Source organism: Camponotus vicinus, unplaced genomic scaffold (genome assembly GCF_025532165.1).
Source record: "Camponotus vicinus isolate PSW18456_S1 unplaced genomic scaffold, iyCamVici1.0 SCAF_4, whole genome shotgun sequence".
NCBI classification, from domain to species: domain Eukaryota; kingdom Metazoa; phylum Arthropoda; class Insecta; order Hymenoptera; family Formicidae; genus Camponotus; species Camponotus vicinus.
The window spans coordinates 5547634-5574724 of record NW_028141976.1 but is presented as its reverse complement, the minus strand read 5'-3'; the positions used below and the strand labels follow the sequence as shown (position 1 = coordinate 5574724).

Sequence of the window (27091 nt, the reverse complement as noted above, 5' to 3'; positions counted from 1 at the left end):
TTTATAAGGTATCATCGAGGCTTTCGATAATGTGGGACTAAGTCGAAGTTCATCGAAATGGATAGACAAAATGATAACAGCTCCACACGAGTCGATGATACCAAAGTCGTGGAGGATAACGTAAGCATTAAAAAATTCATTGTTATTTCTACAAAACTATCTTTCCTTTTTATTTCAATTTTCGATTATTTTATATTATTATGCATATTATTCTGCATCGAGTATATGGAAGCGAAATTTGACGATAGAGATGGCATTAGTTCTTCGTATACTTTCGTAATCTTTCTTAGTTGAACAATAATTGAACCATTTTGTGAAAATAGAAATTTTACAGTTTCTAAGTTGACACTGGAAAAACTAAGTTGAAAGAAAATTTCCCATAGCAGTGTTACTTATTACCCTACATCTCTTCCCCTTTGTTTGAATCATAGATTCTGAAGGGAATGAATCTAGAGTTGATTATTCTCTAAAATATCAAAAAATAATTTTTATAAGCGATTCAAAATTTTTCGAAAAGCACTTATAAAATTTTATAAATAAAATTGAAATATATTATAAATATTCTTCAATTAATTTTGTTTTGCTAAACTTAGTTTAGTAAACTATGATAAACTCAATTTAGTAAACTATATTTCAAGAATTTTCAACACACATAATATTTAAAAAATTAATATTGAAAATTAAAAAATTGCCAATCTTCTGGTTTGAAAATTCATAACTCATTCGCCAATACAGATGCAACACAGCAATAGAGTAGTCCTTCTTAGTAATCGCGATTCGCATGGGATATCTCGTAGGATAGATTCGATCTCGATGATCTTCTGCCGATCGTCGGCGAATTTGGTCGTTATCAAAAGCAGTTATTATGGTTGGTGTGTCTGCCGGCATGTCTGCCCTGCGGTTTCTGCGCTTTCAATCAGTTATTCATGGCGAATACACCTCCGCATTGGTGCAAGGTACCGGATCTGGAGCATATGGATGCTGAACGCAGAAAGCATCTCGCTATTCCTGTGAGTCAGATGCAGTCAGTAGAGAGAGCTCATCAATATTTGTAAATGCGACATCGTTCCAATTATCGACTTGTAGGAATTAACGAGTTGATTATCTCCTGATGTATTACATCTACTTTTTCAGTTGCGATTGATCAGTATCTTCCATGTATATTCAACGTTATATGTGATAGTAGTTGTCTTGTTGATGTATCCCTCTTCTATTTAATACTTAATATTGCATCTCCCTCGCAATTTGTTTTCTGCGTATAAATTCGATCAATTCGATTAAGATTTAATTAATCACTGTATTTAATTTAATTGCAATTGTGTCTAGTTAGCGCTTGATAACATACTAAACAGCATAAATTATTCTGAATTTCTTTTGTAGTTTGCCATTCCCCTTCAGCAAGGCTAGAAGCGTTTAGGGATTATTCCCTATAAATGCAACGTTGTACCTGTATGCAATCTCCTACAAGTCTAATAGAATTTAAATTGGGACGAATAAAACCTGCCATTTGTGTCACGTGTGATCGCCCGCATCGATTCTTCTTACGGCTCGAGCATAGTGAATGTATTATTCATATAATGTCTCATGATGCGATACTGTAAAGATGTAATATGAATGCAGGACGACAACGGAACCTATAGTCAATGCACACGATATGATATCGACTGGACAACGACGACGACGACAGAGAACAACTCCGTTGTTTGGACATACTCCAATATGTCGTGGTCCATCGTACCCTGCGATTATGGCTGGGAATATGAGACCTCGGAGGTGACATCGTCCATCGTTATTGATGTATGTCTTGCGTTTAATTACACAAGAGAAGTTATATAATTTTTCTCTGGATTTTATAAATTCGTAATTAAATATTTTCGAATAATATATTTAATAAATTTTCATCAAAAAGCATCGAGTTTTACAATTTTATATTTGAGATATTTTCGTTTGTTTTTAATGCATTAAGATATATAATTATAAATAATATACAGTTTCTTTTTATGAAAATAAATAATTAGAAATATCTCATTTGAAGAAATTCTAAAATAAGATTAAATTTATGAAAAAAGTAAAAGATGAATGAACTAATAACCGTACGCTAACATTAAAAATTCGCCTGTGTTACAGTTTGATCTCGTTTGTGATCGTGCGATTTATCCAACGATTGGCTTGGTTGCTCTTAATGTAGGAGGTCCTATAGGAGTATACCTGTTCGGTACATTAAATGACAGGTAAAGACTCAGTTGACAGTTCGATTTTCATTAAAATTTAGTTTCTTTTTTTTATCGAAATCTCACCTTATTTTACTCATATTTTCTATTAAGAATATTTTCTAATTAGAACATAATTGCTTATTTTAAAGATTTAAATTATTTATCCTGTTTAATTTTACTATATTTAAATGTTATTATTTTATTGGACAGAATCGGTCGAAAATTATCCTTCTTCGCGTGTCTAGCAACGTTAATAATCGGCGGCTTTTTAACAGCAATAACAAACGATTTTTGGACTTGGGCTTCTACACGCTTCGTCGTCGGTTTGACGATACCAGCCATTTATCAAATACCTTTTATTATCTGTAAGCAATTAACATTTTACATTCAATTAACATTTTGCCACTGGCAAATATTGCTAATCAATGTAATCAAAATATTTAATGAGAATTCTAAATAACGAGAAATCTAAATTCTACCGATTCTCGTAGTTGATCTTGATAATTTTATTTATTAATAAATTTATTACCGTAGCCTTAGAACTGGTTGGCCCAAATTATCGTTCATTCGTAACAGTTATGACTTGTACTTTTTATACGATGGGTCTCTGCATGCTAGCAGGTGTTACTTATTTAATACGTGATTGGCGAACGCTTGCTATAACCACGAGTGCACCTTTCTTGATCTATTTCTTTTACTGGTGGTGAGTGAATAGTTAATATTGTCATTAAAATGTCTAATAGCACAGATTATATAAATTATATGATTGTATATAATATTTATAAGAATTATTATTTACATAATGAAACATTTGTTTTTTGAATACTATAAAATTAACTGCTTATTTTAAAATAATCTATATTTGTACATTTAATTTAACTTTACGATTTTCATCAAGTCATCGACAACATGTATTTTTAATTTTGAAATGATTCTCACAATGAGTGATATAACTCAAAAATTTTTATCTTACTATTAATTTATTCTTTCTCAGACATGTTAATTTATCTTTTCTCAGCACATGAGAATTTATGTAATTTATTCTTTCTCAACACATGAGAATAGCAGAAATTATTATAGGTTTTTACCGGAATCACCGAGATGGCTATTAGCAAAAGGTCGCTTGAGCGAAGCTAATGATATTCTCGAAACTCTAGCCCGGGTGAATGGCAAAGAACTCCCGGCATCGTTCACACAAAAGCTTCGTCAACGCATAACAATGTCGAGATCAAAGAGCGAAGAGGAAAGATTGCGAACCGGACCTGGTGTCCTTTCGCTCTTTAAAACACCGAATATGCGTCTCAAGACATGTCTTATTACTTTAAACTGGTAATTTGAAGCATAGAAACACGCCTATCAATTTTTTAAAAATATCAAAAAAGCACGATAAATTATATATCGATGATCATTCTTTTCTTTTTCTACTTTCACTTATTATTTCGAATTCATAATATCATAATCTATTTATCAAAGGAAAGTTTCGCATAATTATTTGTAATTTTCTAATATACGATTCTTCACATTGCAAACATTAATTTCCTCTATGATCAATTTAAAAAATCAATAGATTAAAATCATTGATTTTATATATTATGTGATCATTTATTTTTAAATTGACTTGATTTCTAGAATTTTGTGTATATATATATATATATATATATATATATAACGTTAATAATAATTTATAATAGTTATTTCCCCTGACGATCATTTGACATGAGAGTAAATGGATCTTTATCTTATTATTAGGTTTGCTAACAATATAGTGTATGTTGGCCTTTCTTATTATGGACCAGCATTAGGAAATGAGGAACATCTGAGTTTTCTTTTTTCTTCCCTCGCTGAGATTCCCAGTTATATCGCTTGTTGGATTCTAATGGATCGATGGGGCCGCCGGTGGCCTCTTTGCCTGTGCATGGTTGTAGCTGGAGTGTCGTGTATCGCCACGGTGCTGTTGTCACCTGGTACGCATCGTTGATCAATCAGTTAATGACTTGATTAATTAACGAGAACAGCAACGTAATTAGTTGGTTGGTGCAATGTAGTAATATTGTTGAAAGCTGAAGTTATATAATAGTTAATTGATATATTAGAAAAGAAAACTTAATATCTCTCTCTCTCTCCCTCTCTCTCTAAATTTTAATTAATATTTTTAATTTGTTCAAGATGCTGTCATGGAGACCTTGGTATTATTTCTCATATCAAAGTCTGCAATATCGGCATCCTTTCTAATTATTTATCCCTTCGCCGGAGAACTCTATCCCACGCAATTACGCGGAGTTGCCATTGGTTTCTCCACATATATCAGCGGCCTTGGGCTCATCATTATACCCTTCGTAACATATCTCGTGAGTTTGCATTACTGTTTAAATTCTATTTTAGTAATAATTATAAAAATTATCTCTACAATATTTATTAAGTTATTAAAAAATTAATTCATTGTTGACTTATTATAATTTAATATCTTATTGATTTTATTAGAAACGAAATATATGCATTTATTTATCATTGCGAATTATATTTTGGTAATAAATAGAATATTTGCGAATACGATTTTTTCAGGGGAAAGAGAATCTTGTCTTGCCTTTAGTCATTTTGGGTGCCATCTCGGTTATTGGTGGCATGTCCGGATTGCGGTTACCAGAAACATTACACCATCATCTACCGCAAACTATTGAAGAAGGAGAATTATTTGGCAAGAATTGGACGTGCGCGGATTGCATCCGTTGCATCCCGACAAAGTACACTGATAATGGATTATTAATTATGGAATTTTTAGTTCGTAAAACATTAGAATGCTATTTTGATTTATTTTTCCCCAAAAAATCTTCATTTCTAATTTATTAAGAATGTAAATAAAGTCAAAACATAATAAATAAAACAAATAATATTTTGTATAAAAAAAATTAAATTTAAAATTACATTTTAATAATGTACAAGTATTTTTTTATATCTATAATGATTTTTTTTATTTTTACTTATATTTAAACTTTATTAAAATATGTGTTTCCCACAGACCATCGTCACTTGCAACTTCTTACGAAGACTTGTCGATGCGAGAAACAGTAGAGATGCACGAAGTACCTGAAGTGCCATTTGCCTCGTCCATCTTGGAGGAACAACAACGGCCGAACACGGCGAGTATTCGCCGTTTAGTTCGCCAATCTAGCATGATGGATACCCAACGTGATTCCGATGGGACCATAAAGATGACCTATTGGTTTTAGTTTTGAATCTAATCAAAAAGAAAAACTACAAAAATCTTTTTATCTTTCTTTCTCGCATTTATGAATTAAATATTTTTCAATGCTAACTAAAAAATTACTTCATCTTCTCTTTTATCTTATTGATTTATAAAATCATTGAATTATATACAATTATAAGTACATATATAAAGAAGTAATTTTAGTTTAAATAAATGTTATTTTAGTAAAAATCGCACTTGACAGAAAAAAATTATATCGCTCTCTCTTTCTATTTGTGCTGCTCTAATTAATATCTTTTTTTTAATATTATGAATGTAATAAAATCTAAATAACATAAAAAATATAAATTTATAGCATATGTGATATTTTGATATGTGTAAATGTCATCAGAGACGAAAGTGCAATAAGAGATGTCAATCATAATTGAATTATTGAATATAAATCTACGTCTTTTTTCTCAAATTACGCATAATTAAGTAACACATCTGTAGTAAAATCTTTACGAAATAAATAATTAATATAAATAAAAGAGAAATGGAGCAAGGGATCGATGTGTCGTATCCACGATGCAGTTTATTCACATTCGGTATACAAAACATGAAGATAACGAGAAAGATGAAAATGAGGAGTTTAACCTCGGATGCCTTTTATTTGTGCAGGGGCCGGGATAAGATCTTGCCGTCGTGTTTTCCAGTATATCCCTCCCTCCTAAACCGACTTACAGGCGAGTGGTCCTGTTGTAGCAGCTGTAAGCAGAAGAATCACTGCATGCGATTTCATTTGTATACTTTCAGACGCGAGTCGATTTACCTCTCCAATAATCGCCGCTTCAGCTCGGGCGGATATGAGACGTAGATATAATGATCGGGCATGTCCTCGCTCGACAAGGGTAAATTCTCTTCTCCATGATCGCCCTTCCGTCTTTCCAATCTACCTTCGTGAACAGTAGGGTCGTGTAACGGTGAAGTACTCGAGCGATCTGTACTCCCGTTGTAATCCATGCTTCCGGTACCGTCCAATTTGTCTTCGTCCGCGGTACTACAATGAAAGAGTAGAAAAGAATCATTTTTTTCATCATAATAAATTAAGTAAAATATATGTGGAGTGTTCTAATGATAAGACTTATAATTAATATGATTATTTTTATTCCCAATTACTTAAAAGTTTCCACAATAAAAAGAATATTAATTATTTTCCATTCGAGAATCAGTGCATATCTAAAATATTTTTTTACGTAGCTCTTTTAATCTTTATTTAATATTTATTGCATATAACAACAATAATGTGAATGCAATATTATATATAAAATGACAATATTGTCTACAGAATTACATAAAAAAATCCGCGCATTTTATATATGATTTATTAAGTACGATATTAGAACTATTTATAGCCGAACTTTTTTATTGACTATATAAACCAGGTATTCCTTATCTTTCGTATAAGTTTACGCTAACTAAAAAGTCATGTCACAATTTCTCTTAATGATGCAAGGTGATTTTTCTACACGATCTAGTCGGAGTTTCTGGCGAAAGGAATTTTTTTTTCGGCACGACGTACTTGAAGCAGACCCAAATGATGTAGTAACACGCGTAGATGGACGAGAACAGGATCAACATAAAAATGGTCAGCAGATACCAGGGTGTATGACGTTGCGGCCTCTTCGTGTCCTCCCAGTATCTGTCACAACTGAGATACCAGCAGATCGCGCGATTTAGCTCCCCTGTCGACACAAATTGCAATTGATAAAATATCATAACCGCATCAGTCATCTTTGTGTGTACAATCGATTGCATACCTTCGATCTCCTGGAAATCCCGCACAGAAAGATTGGCAAGCAACCCGGCGATGCAATCACGCACGAGTATCTGTTGACAATCACGTGATAAATCATTGCATATTATTAATATTCATAGACAGGAGTGTTTGCAAGCCTACACTTGTTTGTCTCGTATTATTAATCGTGATCAAAGATTGCATTATTCCTGAATCATAGTTTTCAATGTCGACTTAATTATAATTATTCAATTTTGAATTTTATTAGTAATTATATATGAATATCAAAATAAGAAATATCAACAATTAAAAGAGAGCTTTTTATCAGTTTTTTATCAGCGGACTATTATTTTTAAAAAATGACACTATACATATTTTCAATAAAATAACATATAATGCTCACTTCACACTGGGTCTTCAACTTTTGCAGCTCTTCCGGCTTGCAATGGGATTTGACCTTTCTCAAATGCAGCCCTCGTCGTTTCTGCTTCTTTTCAACGGCAGGTAGTGACGCCTCCACCAAATTTTCCTCATCCTCCGCGTCCTCTTCGTCGTCCTCGTCCTCGTCCTCCTCTTCGTCGCAACCATTGTTCTTATTATGATCTGAGTCGACGATCTCGTTATGGTAAGACGATCTCGCTACTCTGTGATTGTGCATATCGGCACCGTCATCACGATGACAGTAACGTTGCAGATTCGTCACCGCGCCGCCGCCAGCGATGGTGCAGGACTTGCCCGCAGGATACATCCTGGCGAGGCTACGCGACTCGCATGGCACGATGGAAACGCTACGCTGTTTTTGCTGTTGTTCGGTATTTTCGCGCCACACTTGGATATCGGTATTCAAGTGGCTGCCGTCGTCGTCCACCAAGTTCTCGAAGTCGCGGTTGCCCAGCACATCGCAGCGCATGATATCGCAATAGTCCGCCAGGCATACCGCATCTTCCGCCTGAAAAAAACATTGCTTAATCCTGCATACATGGTCGCTTTGGATTTCAACATATTTCTGAAATAATCTAAAATTTTATGGAAATTTTTAGCTCGTTAATAATTGAAGAATTTAATTTGCCAAGATAAAGAGTACAAAAATTATGCAATTATTTTTAATTTAAAAAAAGTGTTTAAAACTTTACCAAAAAATTTATATAATTGCATACTGTATTTTTTTTCTTCTAAAAATTAAGTCATTGATTATTTTTTTGATAATGGTTATTTTTACATATTTTTTTAATGCTTACCGTATTAACGTTGCTTCTATGTCTGTTATCGAAATGGGCATCCAAGTGTTTTTCGGCGTAAAAAGATTTGCCGCAAAGGCCGCAGGTCCATTGCGAGGGTCTGTGCTGATGCTTTGCCTTTTGTTGCGGTCGAAAGATATCTCGACTCTCGTGAAACGGACATTCCAATGGCAATTCTACCTGATACTTCTTCAATATTGGCATCCATCTCTGAAATCTCGACGAAGCTCAGAACGTTGTGCCAGAATCTCGCCTCGTTATTTTTATAAGATTATCGTTGATATAATTTTTTAGAAAGAATAGAAAGAAAGACCGATATCGATATATGGAGGATAATATTATATTTAATTTTGCAAATGAAACCATAATTTTTGCAGCAAATTATTTGAAATATCTTAATTAATAATATTATAAAATATAAAATATATATAATATTCATTAGATAATTTTAATAAATCAATAGATTCTTTCTTACTTTGTGAACTATCCTCCTTACTACGGACGCTCGATCGCGGGGACATGATATTTTAAAGACGCTGGGTCCAGGCCATGGAATCACAGATAGAAGCAGCACTGCTAGAACCTAACAGTATATATTTAATCATAAATATGTTTCTTCTCGATGTTATATAAATAACCAGAAAATATCTTTTTATGCTAAAGATTTGCAAATCTTCGATTATCTATCATAGAATAACAAATAGTGGATTTGACGAGTTTTTGTATTTTACAGTTATAGTATAATTTTTTTAAAAGATACATTATCCATTAATAGTCTTTTTTACATAATAGTAAATTTGCTTACACACATGCATATTTTAATATTAATGCTATTTTAATTAAAGTCGTATGTTATATGATCGACTATTAAATGCTAAACATTAAAGAACGTACGAGGAATCGTTACACACTCCCTAAAGATATAGAATCGAAGAGTGTTCTTTTTCGAGCACACATGCATAAATAATGCAATCGATAAAAACGTCATCACTCGCTCATGCACATTAATATTTGTTCACCTATGTCTAATCATGACACAAGAAGACGTATGTTACTCTATCATATACGAAAGCTATGACCTTCATTCTTTCGTGAAACGATTTCGGATTCGTTCGATATATAGCTCGACACATAGAATGAGCACCTAGATATATAAGCGGATGTTATTTACCTCGAGGTGAAAGGGTTGGGTCTTCATTCATATCCCAAATGCTACGTGCAAGAGTGATCCAGTATGATCCAGATTTCTGCTTCGAGACTTTCTGTTCAGCGTCCGTTTCCTGAGAAAGATTGTTTCTTCGTGCGAATAGTCGCCAGCCGAGGGTGTACGTGGGTTGCAACGGGAGAGCACTGCAGAGTACACGTCGACATGGCGGTCACCCTTAGGCGCAGGTTTCAAGCGTATGCAGGGATGTCGCAGTGCTGGTGTTTGTTGTCTTAGGGGGATAAATACATAAGCAGATATAAAGATAAAGCTTAATCTGATACGTCTGCATATCAGCATTTTTTACGAAAAAATTAAAATATTATAAATATCTTTTGAATAATTATATGAAATAATTTTACATAATATGTGTAAATACAATATGCATACATACACACCATATCTATTAAAATGTTTTAAAGATAAATAATTTGCGTGGCATTTTAACAATTTTGTGTAGTAATTTTATGATACTATTTTTTTTTATCTTAAATACCATTTAAGCGCGACTTAAGTGTTACAATTAGATTAAAATGCGAAAGAATAGCATTATATTCATAATAAAGTATAAATGTATATATTTTTTAAATTCTTATTATTTTGTTATTATAAAGTTTATAATTGTGTAATTTTAAAAAGTATAATAATTATAATATATACTTTTATTGTTAAACTTTTTCTCTCTCTCTAGAAATAAATTTTATATTATATTTTAATTGTTTTTTCAACATTGAATGGCATTTTTTGTGAGACGATCCTGTCTCGGCAAGCGTCATCGGCGTCGGCGTCAATGAAGATGCGTCGGCGCATTAGTGTTTAAGTAAGCTTAAATTGGCTAAAATGTATAAAAATCATAATTAGCGATTTTATAAAGAATTTATTATTCTATAGTAAAATCTGTGGGGTGGTCGTTTTAGATAATGATGCGCTTTATTACAAATTAAAAACAAATTTCATTTAAACTTTATTTAAGCGAATGGACGATTAAAAATTTAAGAAACAAAATTATATATTCTTATAATAAGTCATAAATTATTGTCGATATTTCAAATGTGACAAAATGTGTACATTTTTATTTTTATTTTCTTCAATAATGAAACGTTTGAAATGAAATGTTTGAGAAATATTTACAAAGTGACAAATAGAAATTACAACATCAAAATTAAAATAGTTAACGAAATTACATCTGTAGTTTACTCATAGTAAAGAAACATAATTTTTAAAAAGGAGGAAAAGTATTAGCCTAAAAAGAAAAAAAATAATAATCTTATCATAGATCTTATCTTAATCTTATCATTGATTTTCTGCAAAATTTTATCAAGTAAAAAAAATGAATTATTCCAAACTTATTTTCTTATCAAGAAAGAGATTTTAATTCAAAATCGGCAAACCAATACAAGAATCAGGTAGAAAATGCGCAAATTAGTGCTTCTTTATAAGCGAGTAAACGAGTGAGAGAAGAAAAATAGTCTCGAGAAAAGAAAAGTCAGGTAACAAGGTAAGATCTATTATAGAGTATAATGCATGCTTTCCATTTAGCGACACAAGTCGACACAAGCGTCATTCTATCTTTGTTATTCACTGATGTCGAAAAAAGACAGAATGATGCTTGTGTCGGCTTGTGTCGCTAAATAAATAACATCTATTGTAATATATTATAGAGACTAAAGAAATTGATAGAAACAGTCAAAGAAAAGAAACGATTAAAGTCCAGAAACAATTGCATAAGATATAATTAAAATAAAAAGGCAATGAATAGAGTATAATTTATACATAGAGTATCTGAGAGCTTTTAAATTGTTATTGTAATACGTGTGAGAGTGTATCAGTTATTTTGTGTTAATAAAAATCGAGTCGCGTCAACAATGATAAGCATTAATGCATACTGTTCCAAGTGCAACGCTAGATGGCAAGAGAATGCAATATCTTGTGTCTTCAAGAACAACTATTTTATTCGAAAATCAGTCTAATATTAAACAGTAGAAAATTTGAATAATGAAATATAATACATTCACTCATATTAGAAAAATATATATGTATATTTAATATCTTGTTTTGTTATGCAAATCTATATATACAATTAATGAATCAATTAATACATAATACATAAGCATCGTATGATAGAAATATATTATTCTAAAATATGTTTTTATAAATGTAACATTAGAAAAATATTTTTATTAACGCACAATGATATAGTTTATAAAAGAACAACTTCAACCACATAAAATATGTTGAAACGATTTCAAAAATCACGTTTAATGAAAGAAACTGTATTTATTGTATTTTTTACTACAAAGAATTTGTTGGTCGACTTGATCACCAAGTCTTACACTTCTTGATTTTTTCTGTAGGAACATTTAAAAAATGAAGTTTATCGCGATATTACCATAATACCAGAAGATATGCGAGAAAGTACGTACTGTAATCATATCGAAATTTCAATCATTTATTTATCGAATTCAAAAGTCGAAAACACTCTGTATATTAATAATGATGTGTTTAACGCAATAAAAGGAAAAAATAATGGAATTTGACCTCATATATTACTATCAAGTTAATAAATGTTTAAGTGTAGATGTGAGACTCTTTATATGCATCATATAACTTACGTAATTGAAATATATGTCGGGTGTTTTAGACCACCCGTACCACCCATGTAAAAACTAAAGAAGTGGTTATTTCAAAAAAGTAAAAACATGTTCTTTATAAATCGGGTGCGCTCTATCGAATGGTGATATTTTCAACTTCTGGTTCCGGCCGGAAATAGGCGATTCAGACTGGAAGTGCATTTTTTTAAATGAAACATGGTATTTTTTATTGCATATTCTTATAGCTTATTTCAAGAGCTTTCCAAAACACTATAATAAAATATTTTTCCCTCAAGTACTTTTTGAGTTATAAGGCTTGAAATCATTTCTTAATTTTACATAAACCGTAAAATATCTTGTAAAATATTCATTTTTCGATTATCTTACCTTAATACTTTTATGTACAAAATAATGAGACGAATCAATTGGTGTAAAGAAAACACATAGTTATTTTTAAGAAAAAATATGTAATTGTTAATTGCAAATTACATATTTTTTCTTCGAAACAATTATGTGTTTTCTTTACATCAATTGATTCCTCTCATTATTATGTACATAAAAGTATTAAGGTAAGATAATCGAAAAATGAATATTTTACAAGATATTTTATGTTTATGTAAAATTAAGAAATGATTTCAAGCCTTATAACTCAAAAAGTACTTAAGGGAAAAATATTTTATTATAGTGTTTTGGAAAGCTCTTGAAATAAGCTATAAGAATATGCACTAAAAAATACCATGTTCCATTTAAAAAAATGCACTTCCGGTCTGAATCGCCTATTTCTGGCCGGAACCAGAAGAAGTTGAAAATATCACCATTCGATAGAGCGCACCCGATTTATAAAGAAAATGTTTTTACTTTTTTGAAATAACCACTTCTCTAGTTTTTAAATGGGTGGTACGAGTGGTCTGAAACACCCTGTATATTCAATTACGTATGTAAAGATATTTATGCATTCTATTAATCAAAATTTAACAAGATCTGATAAGAAAATCTTACGTAATTCTTTCATAGTTTAATATAATATAAATATTTTCTTATATATCTGTTTTAATTTCTATTAAATTAATATTTCAAAAATATTTAAAATTAAGTTTGAAAACGAAATATAATTTTTCTTTATTGTATCTCCTTTGAAATTCAATAACTGTCACAAATTTTTCTATTTTTTCTGCATATGTAGCAAATGTATAAAATGTATGTTTATATATAAAGTTTTATTCTTGTATTTCAGAATACTTTATTTATATCTACAATATTGCTTGCAATAAAATTTTTTTATCAGAACTTTTTTAGAAGACTATTAGGAAAAATATTCTTTTTTCTGATTGTATTTTTCAAGGTATTTTCATTACATCTGATAATATTTTATTTTTTCATAAGATATTTTTCTTTACTTGGAAAATTTCTTTATCAATTGAGTGATGTCGTTCCTCGTGATATCAATTAGAAAGCTATTAAAAGATATAAAAAAAAGAGATAAATATAATATAAAGAACCTTGAAATATAAAAATAAAAGATAGTGAAAAGAATTCTTAACTTATTGTTAATCTTAATAATATTAAATTCGTGACAAAACGAAACAGCTGTTCTTGATCGACTTTCTCTCTATACCTCTCTATACCTTTGTTTTTTACTTGCATTCTTGCGACTTCGCAACATAACATGTCACAATGGTGGGGATTCAAACGATATTTCCATCGTCGGTTACAGTTTGTTATGGAACTTCTCTCTTCAGTTCACCAGTGAAAACGGTCACGCACAGGCATCAGTACCACATCGGCCACGGAGGTGAAACGTTCATGAGTTTTCTCGCATCGGAGAAATCGTATTTTTACGCCGAAATTTTGCATCTTGAATAGTGCAAATCTCGCGTTGCAACATTCCGATGAATCCTACAACATTGCATTTTTATCGACTGTCGCGTATTAGTGCATTACGGAAATAGTGTCTTGAAATCGCTAAAAATAAATGCTAGATTTCTGTATTCTACAACGCACATCATTATATATCGTTAAATAGAGTAAGTAAGAGAGAATGTAATTACAATTGTTTTATGGAATGTGTATAATAAATTATAATGCGATATGAGATGCCTTTCGAAAAAAGATAAAAGACATAAGAACAGCTCTATTGTGATTCTTGTTACATAACTGTTTATGAACAAAACAGTTAATTTCGTGACGGTTACATATGCATTTATATTTTACATAATCTATATTAGATATATATTAGATATAAATAAAAGAGACACGTTAATATCTGGCACTAAAAATAAATACAATAATTATATAATAATTTCATCATTAATTATTTTTTATCACTTATATAGTTTTCAAACAAATGTAGAAAATTCATAAAGATAACGCGAGTTTATAGTTTTAACAAATAAAAATAAATATGGAATATGTTTTAGAAATATGAATTTTTCTAATCTGTTTGACGTAAAATCATAACACGTGTTTCCTAAAAACTATTGTTTATTGATTTGATAGGCAATTGTTTCGCATAAAACTTTTCAAATTGATTGTTTAATAATCTTATCGTTATAAAAAACAAATCAAGCGACGCGGTAGCCAAGTCGCCGCACCAAGTACATAAAAAATTGATAAAACATTGGATCCGAGCATTGAGAGTCACTGTTCTCGACGCGGCGCTACCAAGTAGCTTATCCGGAATTTTACGTTAAATGAAGTCACATAAACTTTTTGATTGAAATATTTCAGAAACTAGCCGTAATTAAAAATCTAACGGCATTTTTCTTATATAATGTGAATACAAGCTTTCGATTGTGACCAGTTTGTATAAAATCAGTGCAGTCAATCCCGAGAAATGATAATGGCATATCAGAATTGTGGCATTTTTCATTTTCCATCATAAGGTTCAGACTCATGAACGTATCTTCGCACGCGCACATTCAAAACGATTTTGTCCCTCAAGCTGCGTTCATACGCGCATATATGATTATTCGCTTTAGTGTGCAAAAATGCTTTAAGAAATAAAACCATTTATGTACATGTGTGTGCATACGTGTGATATGTGTATATGTGTGTGTATACGTGTGAAAGATTAATTTATCGCATAACAATTTTCAAAAACTTCTTGGGGGTTAAATCTAATCTATCTCGAAAACGGTATCACAAAAATATAAAAACTGTGCCGTTAGATAAGACTTCTAAGGAGACTAATTTATCGTATTATAACAATATTCAAAAACCACTCCTTGGGAGTGAACTCTAATATCTAGAAAATGAAACCTTGTAAAAATACGCGACTTACCCTTAGTAAAGATTTTTAAAAATGCGTATATATTTTTTGCAGAAGTAATATAAATTTTTACAAAAAGGTGGTAATATCCCTCTAGAAACAACCTTATAACGGTAAAATAAAATACGTCAAATATATAAAAAAATATCTTTAAAAAATCTAACATATATTTTCTGTAGAAATAATTTTTTTTTACAAAAAGCAGTGAGATCCCCTAAAAAACCTTATAAAGGTAAAAATATACGCCAAGTACATAAAAAAAACAAAAAAATCTAAAAGAGTGATAAAAATAAAATATTTAAAAACCGATATGAGATCAATACTATTAGCCAAGTATAATAAATTATGTGATATTAATTCGTAATCGATACTAAATGAGTTAAAATTACTTTAATTCCTAAAGCATTTTTTATATGATGTATATAATTTAAAAAAGTTTTACACAAATTCTAAATTGCATAAATGACCTTCAGGTCGAAGTAAGATATGAAAACTTGGCGTGCCCCCCCCTCCCGCTCCGTCGTTTACATATCTTGAATAAAATAAAAAATTTAATTATACAATATACATATATATACAATATATATTTGTTTATCCTTTCATTTAGTAAGTACAATTTACATTTTTATAAAATAAGCTTTAAACTACGAATGTGCAACAGGCAGCCTGTGGGTCAGAAACGACCTGCGAAGCTTTTCAATCCGACTTACAACAATTAAACTTTACTTGCAGAGAAAATAAAGAAACTCATAAAAAAAGAGATTTCACTTTGTCTAATCTCTATGTGATGATTTCCAGGTAATACAGAGGAGACAAGATATATAAGTTCGAAATTTAGCTACGCGCGTGCGCGGTCCGTAGTGTAATTTTAAATTTTACATTGGGCCCATCAAAAATCTAGCTTTTTCCTGTTTTAAACTATATGATTTAAATACGGAGCACGCCAAGTTTTCATATCTTACTTCGACCTGAAAGTCATTTATGCGATTTAGAATTTGTGTAAAACTTTTTTAAATTATATACATCATATAAAAAATGCTTTAGGAATTAAAGTAATCTTAACTCATTTAGTATCGATTACGAATTAATATCACATAATTTATTGTACTTGGCTAATAGTATTGATCTCATATCGGTTTTTAAATATTTTATTTTTATCACTCTTTTAGATTTTTTAATTTTTTTTATGTACTTGGCGTATTTTTTTACCTTTATAAGGTTTTTTTTAGGGGATTCTTATTATATGTAATTAATTATAATGCATAATCAAATTTGTCACCATTTAAAAAGATAATATAATTATCTAACAAAGTATTTTAGTCAATTCAAAAATATTTATATATACAGATACAGATATTCATAACTTTCTATAATTTTATATAATTTTATTATTTACCAAAAAATAAATAAATAAGATAATAAACAAAAAGTTCAGTATTACTTTGATTTAGTTATGAAACTTCTATAAATATACGGATATGTATACGACCATGTATGTGTTTATACATGTGTGTGTGTGTGTGTGTGTGTGTGTGTGTGTTGTTTAAAAGATTATTTGCACTTATCTTCAAAATTTTTCTATATTTTACAAGATTTGTTATTAAAATCACATTGTACTAGTTATAAAAAAATATAAGTAAATATAAATTTTTCTTCTAAACATTATTTGTATTTATTTATTATGTAGCTATTTTATGACATTAAAAATTCCAAGACCTAGTAGTTTCGAAAATTATTATTTATATTATTGTTTTAATATTAGGCAAATATTTCATGCTATTTTATGCTATGTTTTTTATGTTTTTAAAATTCAATTATCCTATTTCTGTTAAAATTTAACATTGTGTGTCATTACTAATGTTCGTTTAAATTTATACCGCCATTAGTAGAAAAAATATTTATTACAAAAATGAATCACAAAGTTGATAAGAGAATAATACATTTGCTAATGTTCAAGAATTTATAAATAAATATGTTACAAATATTTTTTTTTAAACAAGCTTAATTTTGCATATATGTATTTAATATATTTATATAATAATAATGAAATAAATATATATATATATATATATACAGGGTGTCCTAGACCACCCGTACCCCGCACCCCTTTTCTTTCAAAAACTAAGCATTTTAGAGAAAAACGTTTTCGACAATAATTGTATGGTTTTGAGGGGAACATAAGATGGTGTCATTGGTTTGATCTTGGATGGCATCGTTAAGGTGAGGTCAAGGACACCTTTAATTTCTTAAATGGAACCACCTATTTTTTATTGCATATTCTTATAGCTTATGTCGAGAGCTTTCCAAAACACTATAATAAAGTATTTTTTTCATCAAGTACTTTTCGAGTTATAAGGCTTGAAATAATTTCTTAATTTTACATAAACCATAAAATATCTAGTAAAATATTCATTTTTCGATTATCTTACCTTAATACTTTTATGTACAAAATAATGAGAGGAATCGATTGGTGTAAAGATCTTATGTTCCCCTCAAAACCATACAATTTTTGTCGAAAACGTTTTTCTCTAAAATGCTTAGTTTTTGAAAGAAAAGGGGTGTACGGGTGGTCTAGGACACCCTGTATATATATATATATATTTTTTTTTTTTTCATTATTGCTTTATCATTGCTCTAGATGATCTGTATATTATTGACTGATGTAAGATAAATCCTGCGATGTTTTTTCCAGATGATCTGTATATTATTGACTGATGTAAGATAAATCCTGCGATGTTTTTTCCAATGAATAAAGAAAAAAAAACATATAATAACATATAATATATTTATTATATGTTATTATATGTTTTTTTTCCTTTATCCATTGGAAAAAACATCGCAGGATTTATCTGCTTACATCAGTCAATAACATACAGATCATCTAAAGCAATGATAAAGCAATAATGAAAACAAATAAATATTCCCTGAACTTTATACTTTGAGCTTTTAACTTTTCTGTATTGCTGATCGCGTTGAAAGGATTCTCCCCTTCTGCGCGCTATTCACTTTAATTGTTCTACACTTCTCAATCTAAGTCAGCATAATCGGCCTCGCGATAATATACTTAATACTGTGCCCTTGACATTGCCCTACTTATATCGCTTAATACGAATGTTAACTTGATTTTAAAACGGCCACAATAACGTCATATATGTCGGAATACGATAAACTCGGAAAACATGCCGGTTTTATTGTAGAAAATCATTGTACTACAACATATGAATAATAATTAACGATTTTATCGTATATTTTATTTGTTTTAAACGCGATATTTTAACGTTTTATATTCTTTTTATAAAATTATTATATTCCATAAAAAAAGTCTTTATCTTAAAACTTTCGAATACAAATACATTAACTATTGCAAATTAAAAATACTTTGATAATTACATGCCTTAGAAATAATTGTCAAATTTACTATATATTATTATATATTATTTTCTCTAACAATCTAGAGAGCAGTGAATAAATAATATAATCAATTTTTTTGTCTTTATATAATTATGTTTTATTAATTTTAGCAACAAAAGAGCACTAAATTTATATATAAGTTTTATTCAATTGTGCTAAAGTGGCTGTGCCAGCTTAATAGACGTCGTATCACGTCAAGTTTTTGAAACATTCTAACTTAAAGATGCAAAAACTGAAGTATTTTTAACGATCTATAAAATCTCTAACAATTTTTTTTAGCATTCAGATGGATGTCTCATTAAAGTGCTATTCTTATCCTTTCCAATGCATATTCGATTGCTATGATCTGACTTTTTTTCGCTGAGATAGAGCAAACTGAATTTTTTGTTTCAATGCGAGAGTGTTGAAAAACAAAACGTACCTACTAGAGTTGCAACAAATATGCGATCGAATATTTCGGTATTCTACCTATTCGGCATATTTTATCTATTTTTACCATTGACATCTGAATAGATAGACGGAGCATTAGCTATCGATTAGGACGAGGGGGGGCTTTGATATTCGCGGTAAGGGAGGACTCTGAACTTCGGTTGAATTCGGTTATTCCCGATAATGATCAGTTAATAATTCGATTCCAATCATTGACATCAAAGTTCAGCTCACATATCTATGGTAATGTCAAATTGTGCCGAATATAGTCGAACGTTGACGAAATTAACCAAAGTTCATGCACTCCCCCCTTACTGCATTTATCAGTTACCCCTCTCAAAAGGCTCCGTCCATAGACATAGTAAGTATAGACCGAGCATCCATTGTATAAGCGTTAAGTATACGAAAAGAAAGACAAAAGATGTAAGATGAGTTTCTTTCTCTTTTCAATGCCGGAGGAGTGGGGAGCACTTCTCCTCATCTCAATAGGGGAAATGACGAACCGGCGCGAGGAGATGAAGAGAACTGCTCCCCACTTCTCCGACATTGAAAAGAGAAAGAAACTCATCTTACATCTTTTGTCTTTCTTTTCGTATACTTAACGCTTATACAATGGATGCTCGGTCTATACTTACTATGTCTATGGCTCCGTCTATCTATTCAGATGTCAATGACTTTTACTATTTCGTATTCGCCCGGATACCGAATATTTTTAAATGTTTAAATTGAAGGAAATAATAAATAGTAATAGCATGACCTAATATTCGGTATGCGGTTAAGTGCCGAATATACTATTCGGTGCAACTCTATAATTTTACTATTTCCTTCAATTTGGGCATTTAAAAATATTCGGTATTCGGATGAATAGTGAATTGATATTCAAATAGTAAAAATATTGTGAATAGAATTGCAAAATATCGACAAATATTTCGGAATATTGAATAATTAGGTCATGCTATTACTATTTCTAATATAACTCTACTACGTGTAGAGAAAGTACAAGAATTTTTACCATATCTACGTGTAGAGAACGTATAGTACAAGAACTTCTCTCAAAGAGATTGGATTTGAGAAAAAAAAGATTTATTTCGTGATAGTTAAGAGTCCTTGTAGTTTCTCTACACATTTTTCTTATATTAAAAAACAAAAAATTCAGTTTTTTCCTTTTATTTATTGCGCGTAATAAGGCAGAAAAAATTCATTAAATTTTTTATAATTATATAACAATATAAATATTTTTATATTAATAATTTTTTATAATTATATAATAAACATAACAATATAATCAATCATTGTATTATATTTATTCATTTTGATTAATAAAGTCATTCAAATTATTCTTTTTATATATATGTAAAAAACAGGTTTTAATGATATTTGTCTTCATGAATATGTAATAAACTGTAATGTAGTAAATTTATTAAAGTGATCAAGATGCGAGAAAAAAATATCATGATTTAATATCGCGATTTAATATCGTGGGTTAAAAAATTGCAGAATTATTAAAATATTTCTCAAGACTTATTGATTACGCGATAAAAGATAGCATCAATGAGTCAGATTTGTGACGCAAGCCAATCATTTGAATATAGATAAATTATGTTCTATTTGCAAATATTTAAATGTTTCAGAAACAACATTATTTCATATCTATTATATTTAGTTTTAATATTTTCTTATGTAGTAAAAATTATCTATAAAAATTATCTTATTTCAATTTTGCATATATTTATAGCATAAGTTACAAAAAAAAGTATAATATAATATCAATTATTTTTGTCTTGTATCATAAAAATGTATAAGAAAATGTTTAATTCAAAATGTATAAGAAAAATCTTTTAAATATTAAAATTATTTCTTTTCTGGAAATTATGCACAACATTACAATCTTTATTAGGATTGCAAATTGTTATATTGTTAATGTAATTGTTGTCTTTATTTTATGATATTTTCAAGAATATATATATTTATATTATATAACAATTATTTATCGCGCGTTTGCAGATTTCGAATCATCTATTGTGTCTGTGATACAATAAATCAGTAGTGTCATTGTCCAAGTATGGCGACTCATGTATTCCGTGGTATCCAAAGGCTGAACCGAGTACTAGATGCTAGCATAAGGACGTTTAATTCCACATTAAAATGTACAGCGTCATTGCAAACTAAAATTGTGAAAGATTCAAATGGAAAGAAATTTTTTCTATCTAATGATATTTCTTATCCGGAAACTTTAGTTCACGAATTTATTTGGAACAACATTGAAAATTATCCTGACCATGTTGCTTTGGTAATTCTGATAATTTAATAGATTATTATTTCATATGATAGATAAGTTTATTTACGTGGGTTGATTCTAATCAATCGCGTCATCTCTTTCAAGCAGATTATTAAATAGGTTATTTAACGAAATTAATTGTGGGAAAATAAAAAAAAATAAAGAAAAAATGTTTAGAAAAATGGAAAGTATGATCAAATGTAAGCGCAATCAAAACTGTCGAAATTATTTATAAACGGCAAACGTAATATGTAGAGAATAATATGATATTAATCGATTTTTTATAATATATTTTGTGCAGGAATGTGGCATAAGTGGCAAGAAGTACACGTTTGCACAAGCCAAAGATGCAACAAATTATATTGGCAGAAGTTTACGAAATATAGGTCTCAAAGAGGGAGATGTGATAGCATTGGTGGCACCTAATTTTCCGGACACAGTGTTAGGTTTCCTCGGAGGTTTGTCAGGTGGTTTTATTGTTACTCCAATGAATCCGTATTATACAGTTGGTAAGTTGCTTTACGATATTATTTTAAATATTCCGATTTCAAATTCATATATATGCATGCAATTTAGTATAAAACGAAAGGCAAAAAAAGAAGGCAGAACAAATTAGTTCACGCTTAAGTATGTCCTTACACTATAGGCAGACGTGATAAAAATTTTCAGACGAGATGTCAAAGCAGTTGTTAAGAGCCAATGCCAAAGCAATTATCACGTCAGCTTCAATTGCATCCACAACGTTGGCTGCAACAAGAGCTTGTCTTTCACCTGAAACACCTTTTATTGTGATTGATGATAAAACTGGTTCTATACCAGAAGGTTCGATACCTTTTGATGTTAGTATCAAAATGAATTTATATTCATATATATATATATATATATATATATATATATATATATATATATAATGGTCTACCCTGTATATATATATGTATATATATATAATTGGTAATATTTAAATATTATTAACTTAAAACAGTAATATTAAATGAGGAAAAATCTTTCGCTCAAAATCTTTCAGGATCTCATAACGCGAGGTAAATCGTTACCACCTATAAGTACGAGTAGAATTTTTGATGACATAGCAACTCTACCCTTCTCAAGCGGAACGACTGGATTACCAAAAGGTGTTATGTTGACACATCGCAATCTGGTGTCTAATATCATGATGTGCCAATCCTGTTTAAGCGACTCATTTAGTCCTACTACAAGTATCTTGATTTTATTTAATAAGCTATTAATTTTTAATGTTATATGTGTTCTTATTTAATTTAATTTTTGTTCTTATCAAATTATCCGAGTAATGAATTAAAACATTATATATTATAGTTATTTATAGAATACTTTTTTTTAAATGCTTCTGCCCTACTATTGATTATTGATCATACGGCATTCTATTTATTATTTTCCCATTTATTTTTATTTGTTTTTTGTAGGTACATATCAAGAAATAATTCCCTTAATATTGCCATTTTTTCACATTTACGGTTTGAATGGTGTGGTACTTCAGCGTCTTGCTTTCGGCGCAAAAATAGTCTTTATTCCAAAATTCGTACCGGAGACATTCCTCGATGTCTTGCAGAAAAACAAGGTGAATTACCGGTAATATAATTATATGCATATAAATTTATTCAGTAGATATTTCCACAAATTATTTAAAATCTCAATTAACAGAATGCTAGACTAAATGTTAGATTTAAGAATGTATATAATCAAAAATAAGAAACAAATTTCTATAATTTTATTTTAAACCATCTGCCATAAAATATAGTATATATAATTTCTCAAATTCTTTTTTAAAAAATCCATTAAGGAATTAACATTCCAAATTCATAATAACACGATTAATCCCTTTTTAGGCAACTTCACTATACTGCGTACCACCAATTGTATTATTTTTGTCATCTTCTTCTCTCGTGAAAATGCAACATCTTGAGCACATTCACACTATAGCGAGTGGCGCTGCGCCGCTTGCCAAATCAGACGTCGACAAATTATTCAGTAAATTCAATATTGACCCCAATAAAATAAAGTTTCGTCAAGGTATTTATGCAATTAAATAGTAAAAATAAGAAATTTTCGATCCATTTATGAACGAAATGTTTATTGAGTTTCACGAATCTAAATCAGAAGTTTCACTGAAAAAAAAAAAATATATATATATATATATTTTTTTTTTCAACGAGAATAGAAACAAAAGAAATCAAGAAAAGAAAAGAAGCAAGTTATATATTTATGTTAAGGCCATGGCACACAAAAAAATGTAAGAAAACGTAAGAATTCCGATCGATCGATTTCCTTACTGACTACGTTTTACTGCTTACGTATTTTTGTGTGCCAGGGCCCTTAGCTGTTAGAATAAAGATTAGATGAGAGATGTACAAGTTTAATTTTTAACAAAATTCAACAAATTGATACATTTTAAATAAAGTTTATCAAGACGTCGTATTAAATTTTAATGCTGCTTAAATTAATTTTTATTGCGTTTTAATATGTAATATTTCAATTCGCGAAATTTTTGACAAATTTAATTGTATTAGTTTAGCAAAAAATATCGAAAAAATATAATTAATTAACAGAATTTATTTATTTAACTTTCTTTAAATGAATTTTACATATAAATCCAAACATAACAATTTTTATTTAACAAAACTGTTTTTGTATTTTTATTTAACAAAACTACTAAGAACTTGCTTAATATTTGCAACTCAATAACGTATTGATGTCAAATTTGTAAAACGTTTTTTGCAATTTTATTTATGTATATATGATATTCTATATTGAATCTTTAATTTAATTGTAATTAATTTAATTATAATCAATCTTGCATTTATTGAAAACTATATTCAAATCTAAATTTTATATTATTTTATTTATTTTATATTATTATGAAGATTTTTATTTGATTATAAATGTTTTAGTAACTCAAATATGAAAGAAAAAACAAAAGAAATCAATAGAATGTCACAAAATATCTACCTCAAATGTCTATCTTATTGAAACTCTTCTCTCTGTTAAATTAAATTAGTAAAAATACTATTGATTAAAACAAAGTGACAAGATTTCACTAAAGATCAATAAATGTTTCACTGATTTTAGTAAAAATACTCACATGTTGTTGCTTTGCATCCTATGTTTCATTGAATGTGGCAGTTTCACTGAAACATCATTATCAGTAATTGATTCTTTTCAATGAGATTTCATTGTTTGCACTGCCATACTTATAATTGAAATCATTTATCAGTCATAATATTCTAAGCTTCCACTTAGAAAAGTTGTGATAATTTTTCAAGGTTACGGATTGACAGAATGTTCATCAGTAGCATTCATTGAAGACGGAAAGAAATTTTCCAGCATCGGAAAAAACATAAACGGTTGCTTAGCACGCTTAGTAAATATAGAGACTCAGCAAGATATCGTCACTCCTGGTGAAAACGGTGAATTATGGATTAAAGGACCTCACATTATGAAAGGATATTTGAATGATGAAGCCTCAACGAAGGAAATATTAACCGAAGATAAATGGTTGAAAACGGGCGATATTGCTTATTTCGATGAAGATTATGATTTTTTTATTACGGGCAGAATGAAAGAGCTTATTAAAGTCAAGGGATTCCAGGTAAGAGTTTGTTCTCATAAGATATATATAATATATATACACACATAATATATAACTTTAGACTTACGCGATGAGTTCAAAGTTCTGTAGTTTGACAATATCTTATTTCACAACATTTCAAGTGTTTATCTCTTATGTCCAATTTAAAACGTTATTTTTGCCCAACTTAAGGTATCCCCAGCGGAATTGGAAGCATTGTTACGAACGCATCCAGATGTAGACGACGCAGCAGTAATTGGGATTCCGCACGCAAAATATGGCGAAGTACCGAAAGCATTTATAGTGACGAGCAAAGATAAGAAAGTTACCGAAGATGATATTAAAAACTTTATGAAAGAAAAGGTCTCCGACTACAAGCAACTCAAAGGTATAACTCAATTTCCAGCAACTATATATGTGAAATTTTTAACTATTTCGTACCATTTAATTACTAAATTGAGTAAGGTATTCCGATTTTTAAAATAGTTATTTAAAATAATTATTATCTAAAGATCTACTCAAAAAATATCACAAATGCCAAGAAAAGTCTCTAATTTTTACATAATATGATAAGTTTCAAAATCTAATACATAATTAAAATTTACACAAATATGGAAAAGAATAAGATAATTAAAATCTTTAACATAAAGGCTCGGGGACTATATATTTTTCTTTTTTTAGGCGGAGTTGTATTCCTTAACGAGATTCCGAAGAACGCTGCTGGAAAAATTTTAAGATTAAATTTGAAAAACGATTATTAGTCCTAAATAGAGAGAGAGAGAGAGAGGGAGAGAGAGAGAGAGAGAGAGAGGGAGAAAGGGGGGAGGGGGAGAGAGAGAGAGTTTTTAATAAAAAAACTGTTTATAGAATTAATTAATATAAATCAATAATATTTCGTGTAATAATATATATATGTAAATAAACAAGGACGTGATTTTTTGCGGATAGATATTATTTTATGCAAGAGAGGGTATATGCAATATATTGTACAATTTTTTCCGAAATTATACAGCTTTAATATGTACATACATACACACACGCGCGTGTGCATTAACATCTTAAGATTATCTACTTGTATACAATCTATCAAACTTCATTTCAAATGCTTCACCAATTAGAATTATTCATATTTATGAAAAAAGTATAACAGTAAATTTTAATTTATATAATTTTAGTAGATATTAAAGATGCTATAAAGAATCTATGACGAAAAGGAGAAAAAAATCTCTAGTTGATACGGACAGTACAAATATTAGAGTTATAAAATGAATCATATTTTATTATTTTTAATATGAAGTTTAGAAAGATTGTTCTTATTAACTTTTTATAAATAGAAAATATATAATATGGTATTTTTATAAAAGAATAATATATTTTTTAATCTAGTAAATCACTATTTGATAGAATATTCATATAGACAGAAGGAGAAAAAGAACGATAAAAATTATTATTGTATCTATGGCATGTATATATATATATATATATATATATATATATATATATATATATATTAGATTAGTCTTTTGAAATTATTATATTTTAATTTGTGATACATGGAATTGATTATATGGAACTTATATATTTTATTACTATATTAAATAAAATAATATTTTATGTAAATCCATGTTTCTCTTCCTTAATTAACATAGTTTTGATTTAAGAACATAGTAGCAAATATATTAATCGCAATAAGTTAATGTAAGAGTGCTTGTAATAAAATCAAAACATCCATGTACATCTTTTTATATATTTTGTGTCAAATCGATGTTATTATCTATGAACTATCATTCGAGCCATTGTAAAAAAATATTTCTATATCTATAAAAATGTGCTAATTACTATAAATATATCTATTTTTTAATAAGACCATTCAAAC

General features: G+C 29.4%; 3 protein-coding genes across 5 annotated transcripts; 2 read left to right on the top strand and 1 right to left on the bottom strand.

Annotated features, from left to right (window-relative positions):
- Positions 1-21: 21 nt before the first annotated feature.
- On the top strand, positions 22-6474 carry Cart (Carcinine transporter). Its single transcript, XM_083097965.1, has 11 exons — positions 22-120; positions 798-1028; positions 1621-1797; positions 2128-2231; positions 2424-2578; positions 2748-2916; positions 3294-3542; positions 3963-4177; positions 4380-4561; positions 4776-4954; positions 5230-6474. The coding sequence occupies exons 1-11, from the start codon at positions 58-60 to the stop codon at positions 5438-5440; spliced, it is 1935 nt and encodes a 644-aa protein (XP_082954091.1). The 5' UTR covers positions 22-57; the 3' UTR covers positions 5441-6474.
- On the bottom strand, positions 5967-14056 carry LOC145970908 (uncharacterized). 2 transcript variants are annotated; one of them, XM_083097963.1, is made up of 9 exons: positions 13854-14056; positions 9605-9869; positions 8909-9016; positions 8434-8643; positions 7599-8144; positions 7218-7287; positions 6980-7142; positions 6230-6457; positions 5967-6183 (listed from the first exon to the last, which is right to left on the bottom strand). In XM_083097963.1, exons 2-9 carry the CDS (start codon positions 9629-9631, stop codon positions 6138-6140), a joined length of 1398 nt encoding a protein of 465 aa, XP_082954089.1. In that variant the 5' UTR covers positions 9632-9869; positions 13854-14056; the 3' UTR covers positions 5967-6137. The 2 variants fall into 2 exon arrangements, with proteins under 2 accessions (XP_082954089.1, XP_082954090.1); XM_083097964.1 differs by lacking the exon at positions 13854-14056 and having other exon boundaries at positions 5967-6165.
- On the top strand, positions 13956-26950 carry LOC145970907 (putative 4-coumarate--CoA ligase 1). Of its 2 annotated transcripts, none has more exons than XM_083097961.1 (10): positions 13956-14252; positions 21341-21626; positions 21916-22123; positions 22284-22453; positions 22639-22828; positions 23054-23208; positions 23477-23660; positions 24911-25236; positions 25408-25603; positions 25897-26950. In XM_083097961.1, exons 2-10 carry the CDS (start codon positions 21399-21401, stop codon positions 25974-25976), a joined length of 1737 nt encoding a protein of 578 aa, XP_082954087.1. In that variant the 5' UTR covers positions 13956-14252; positions 21341-21398; the 3' UTR covers positions 25977-26950. The 2 variants fall into 2 exon arrangements, with proteins under 2 accessions (XP_082954087.1, XP_082954088.1); XM_083097962.1 differs by lacking the exon at positions 13956-14252 and adding an exon at positions 17616-17716.
- Positions 26951-27091: the final 141 nt, after the last annotated feature.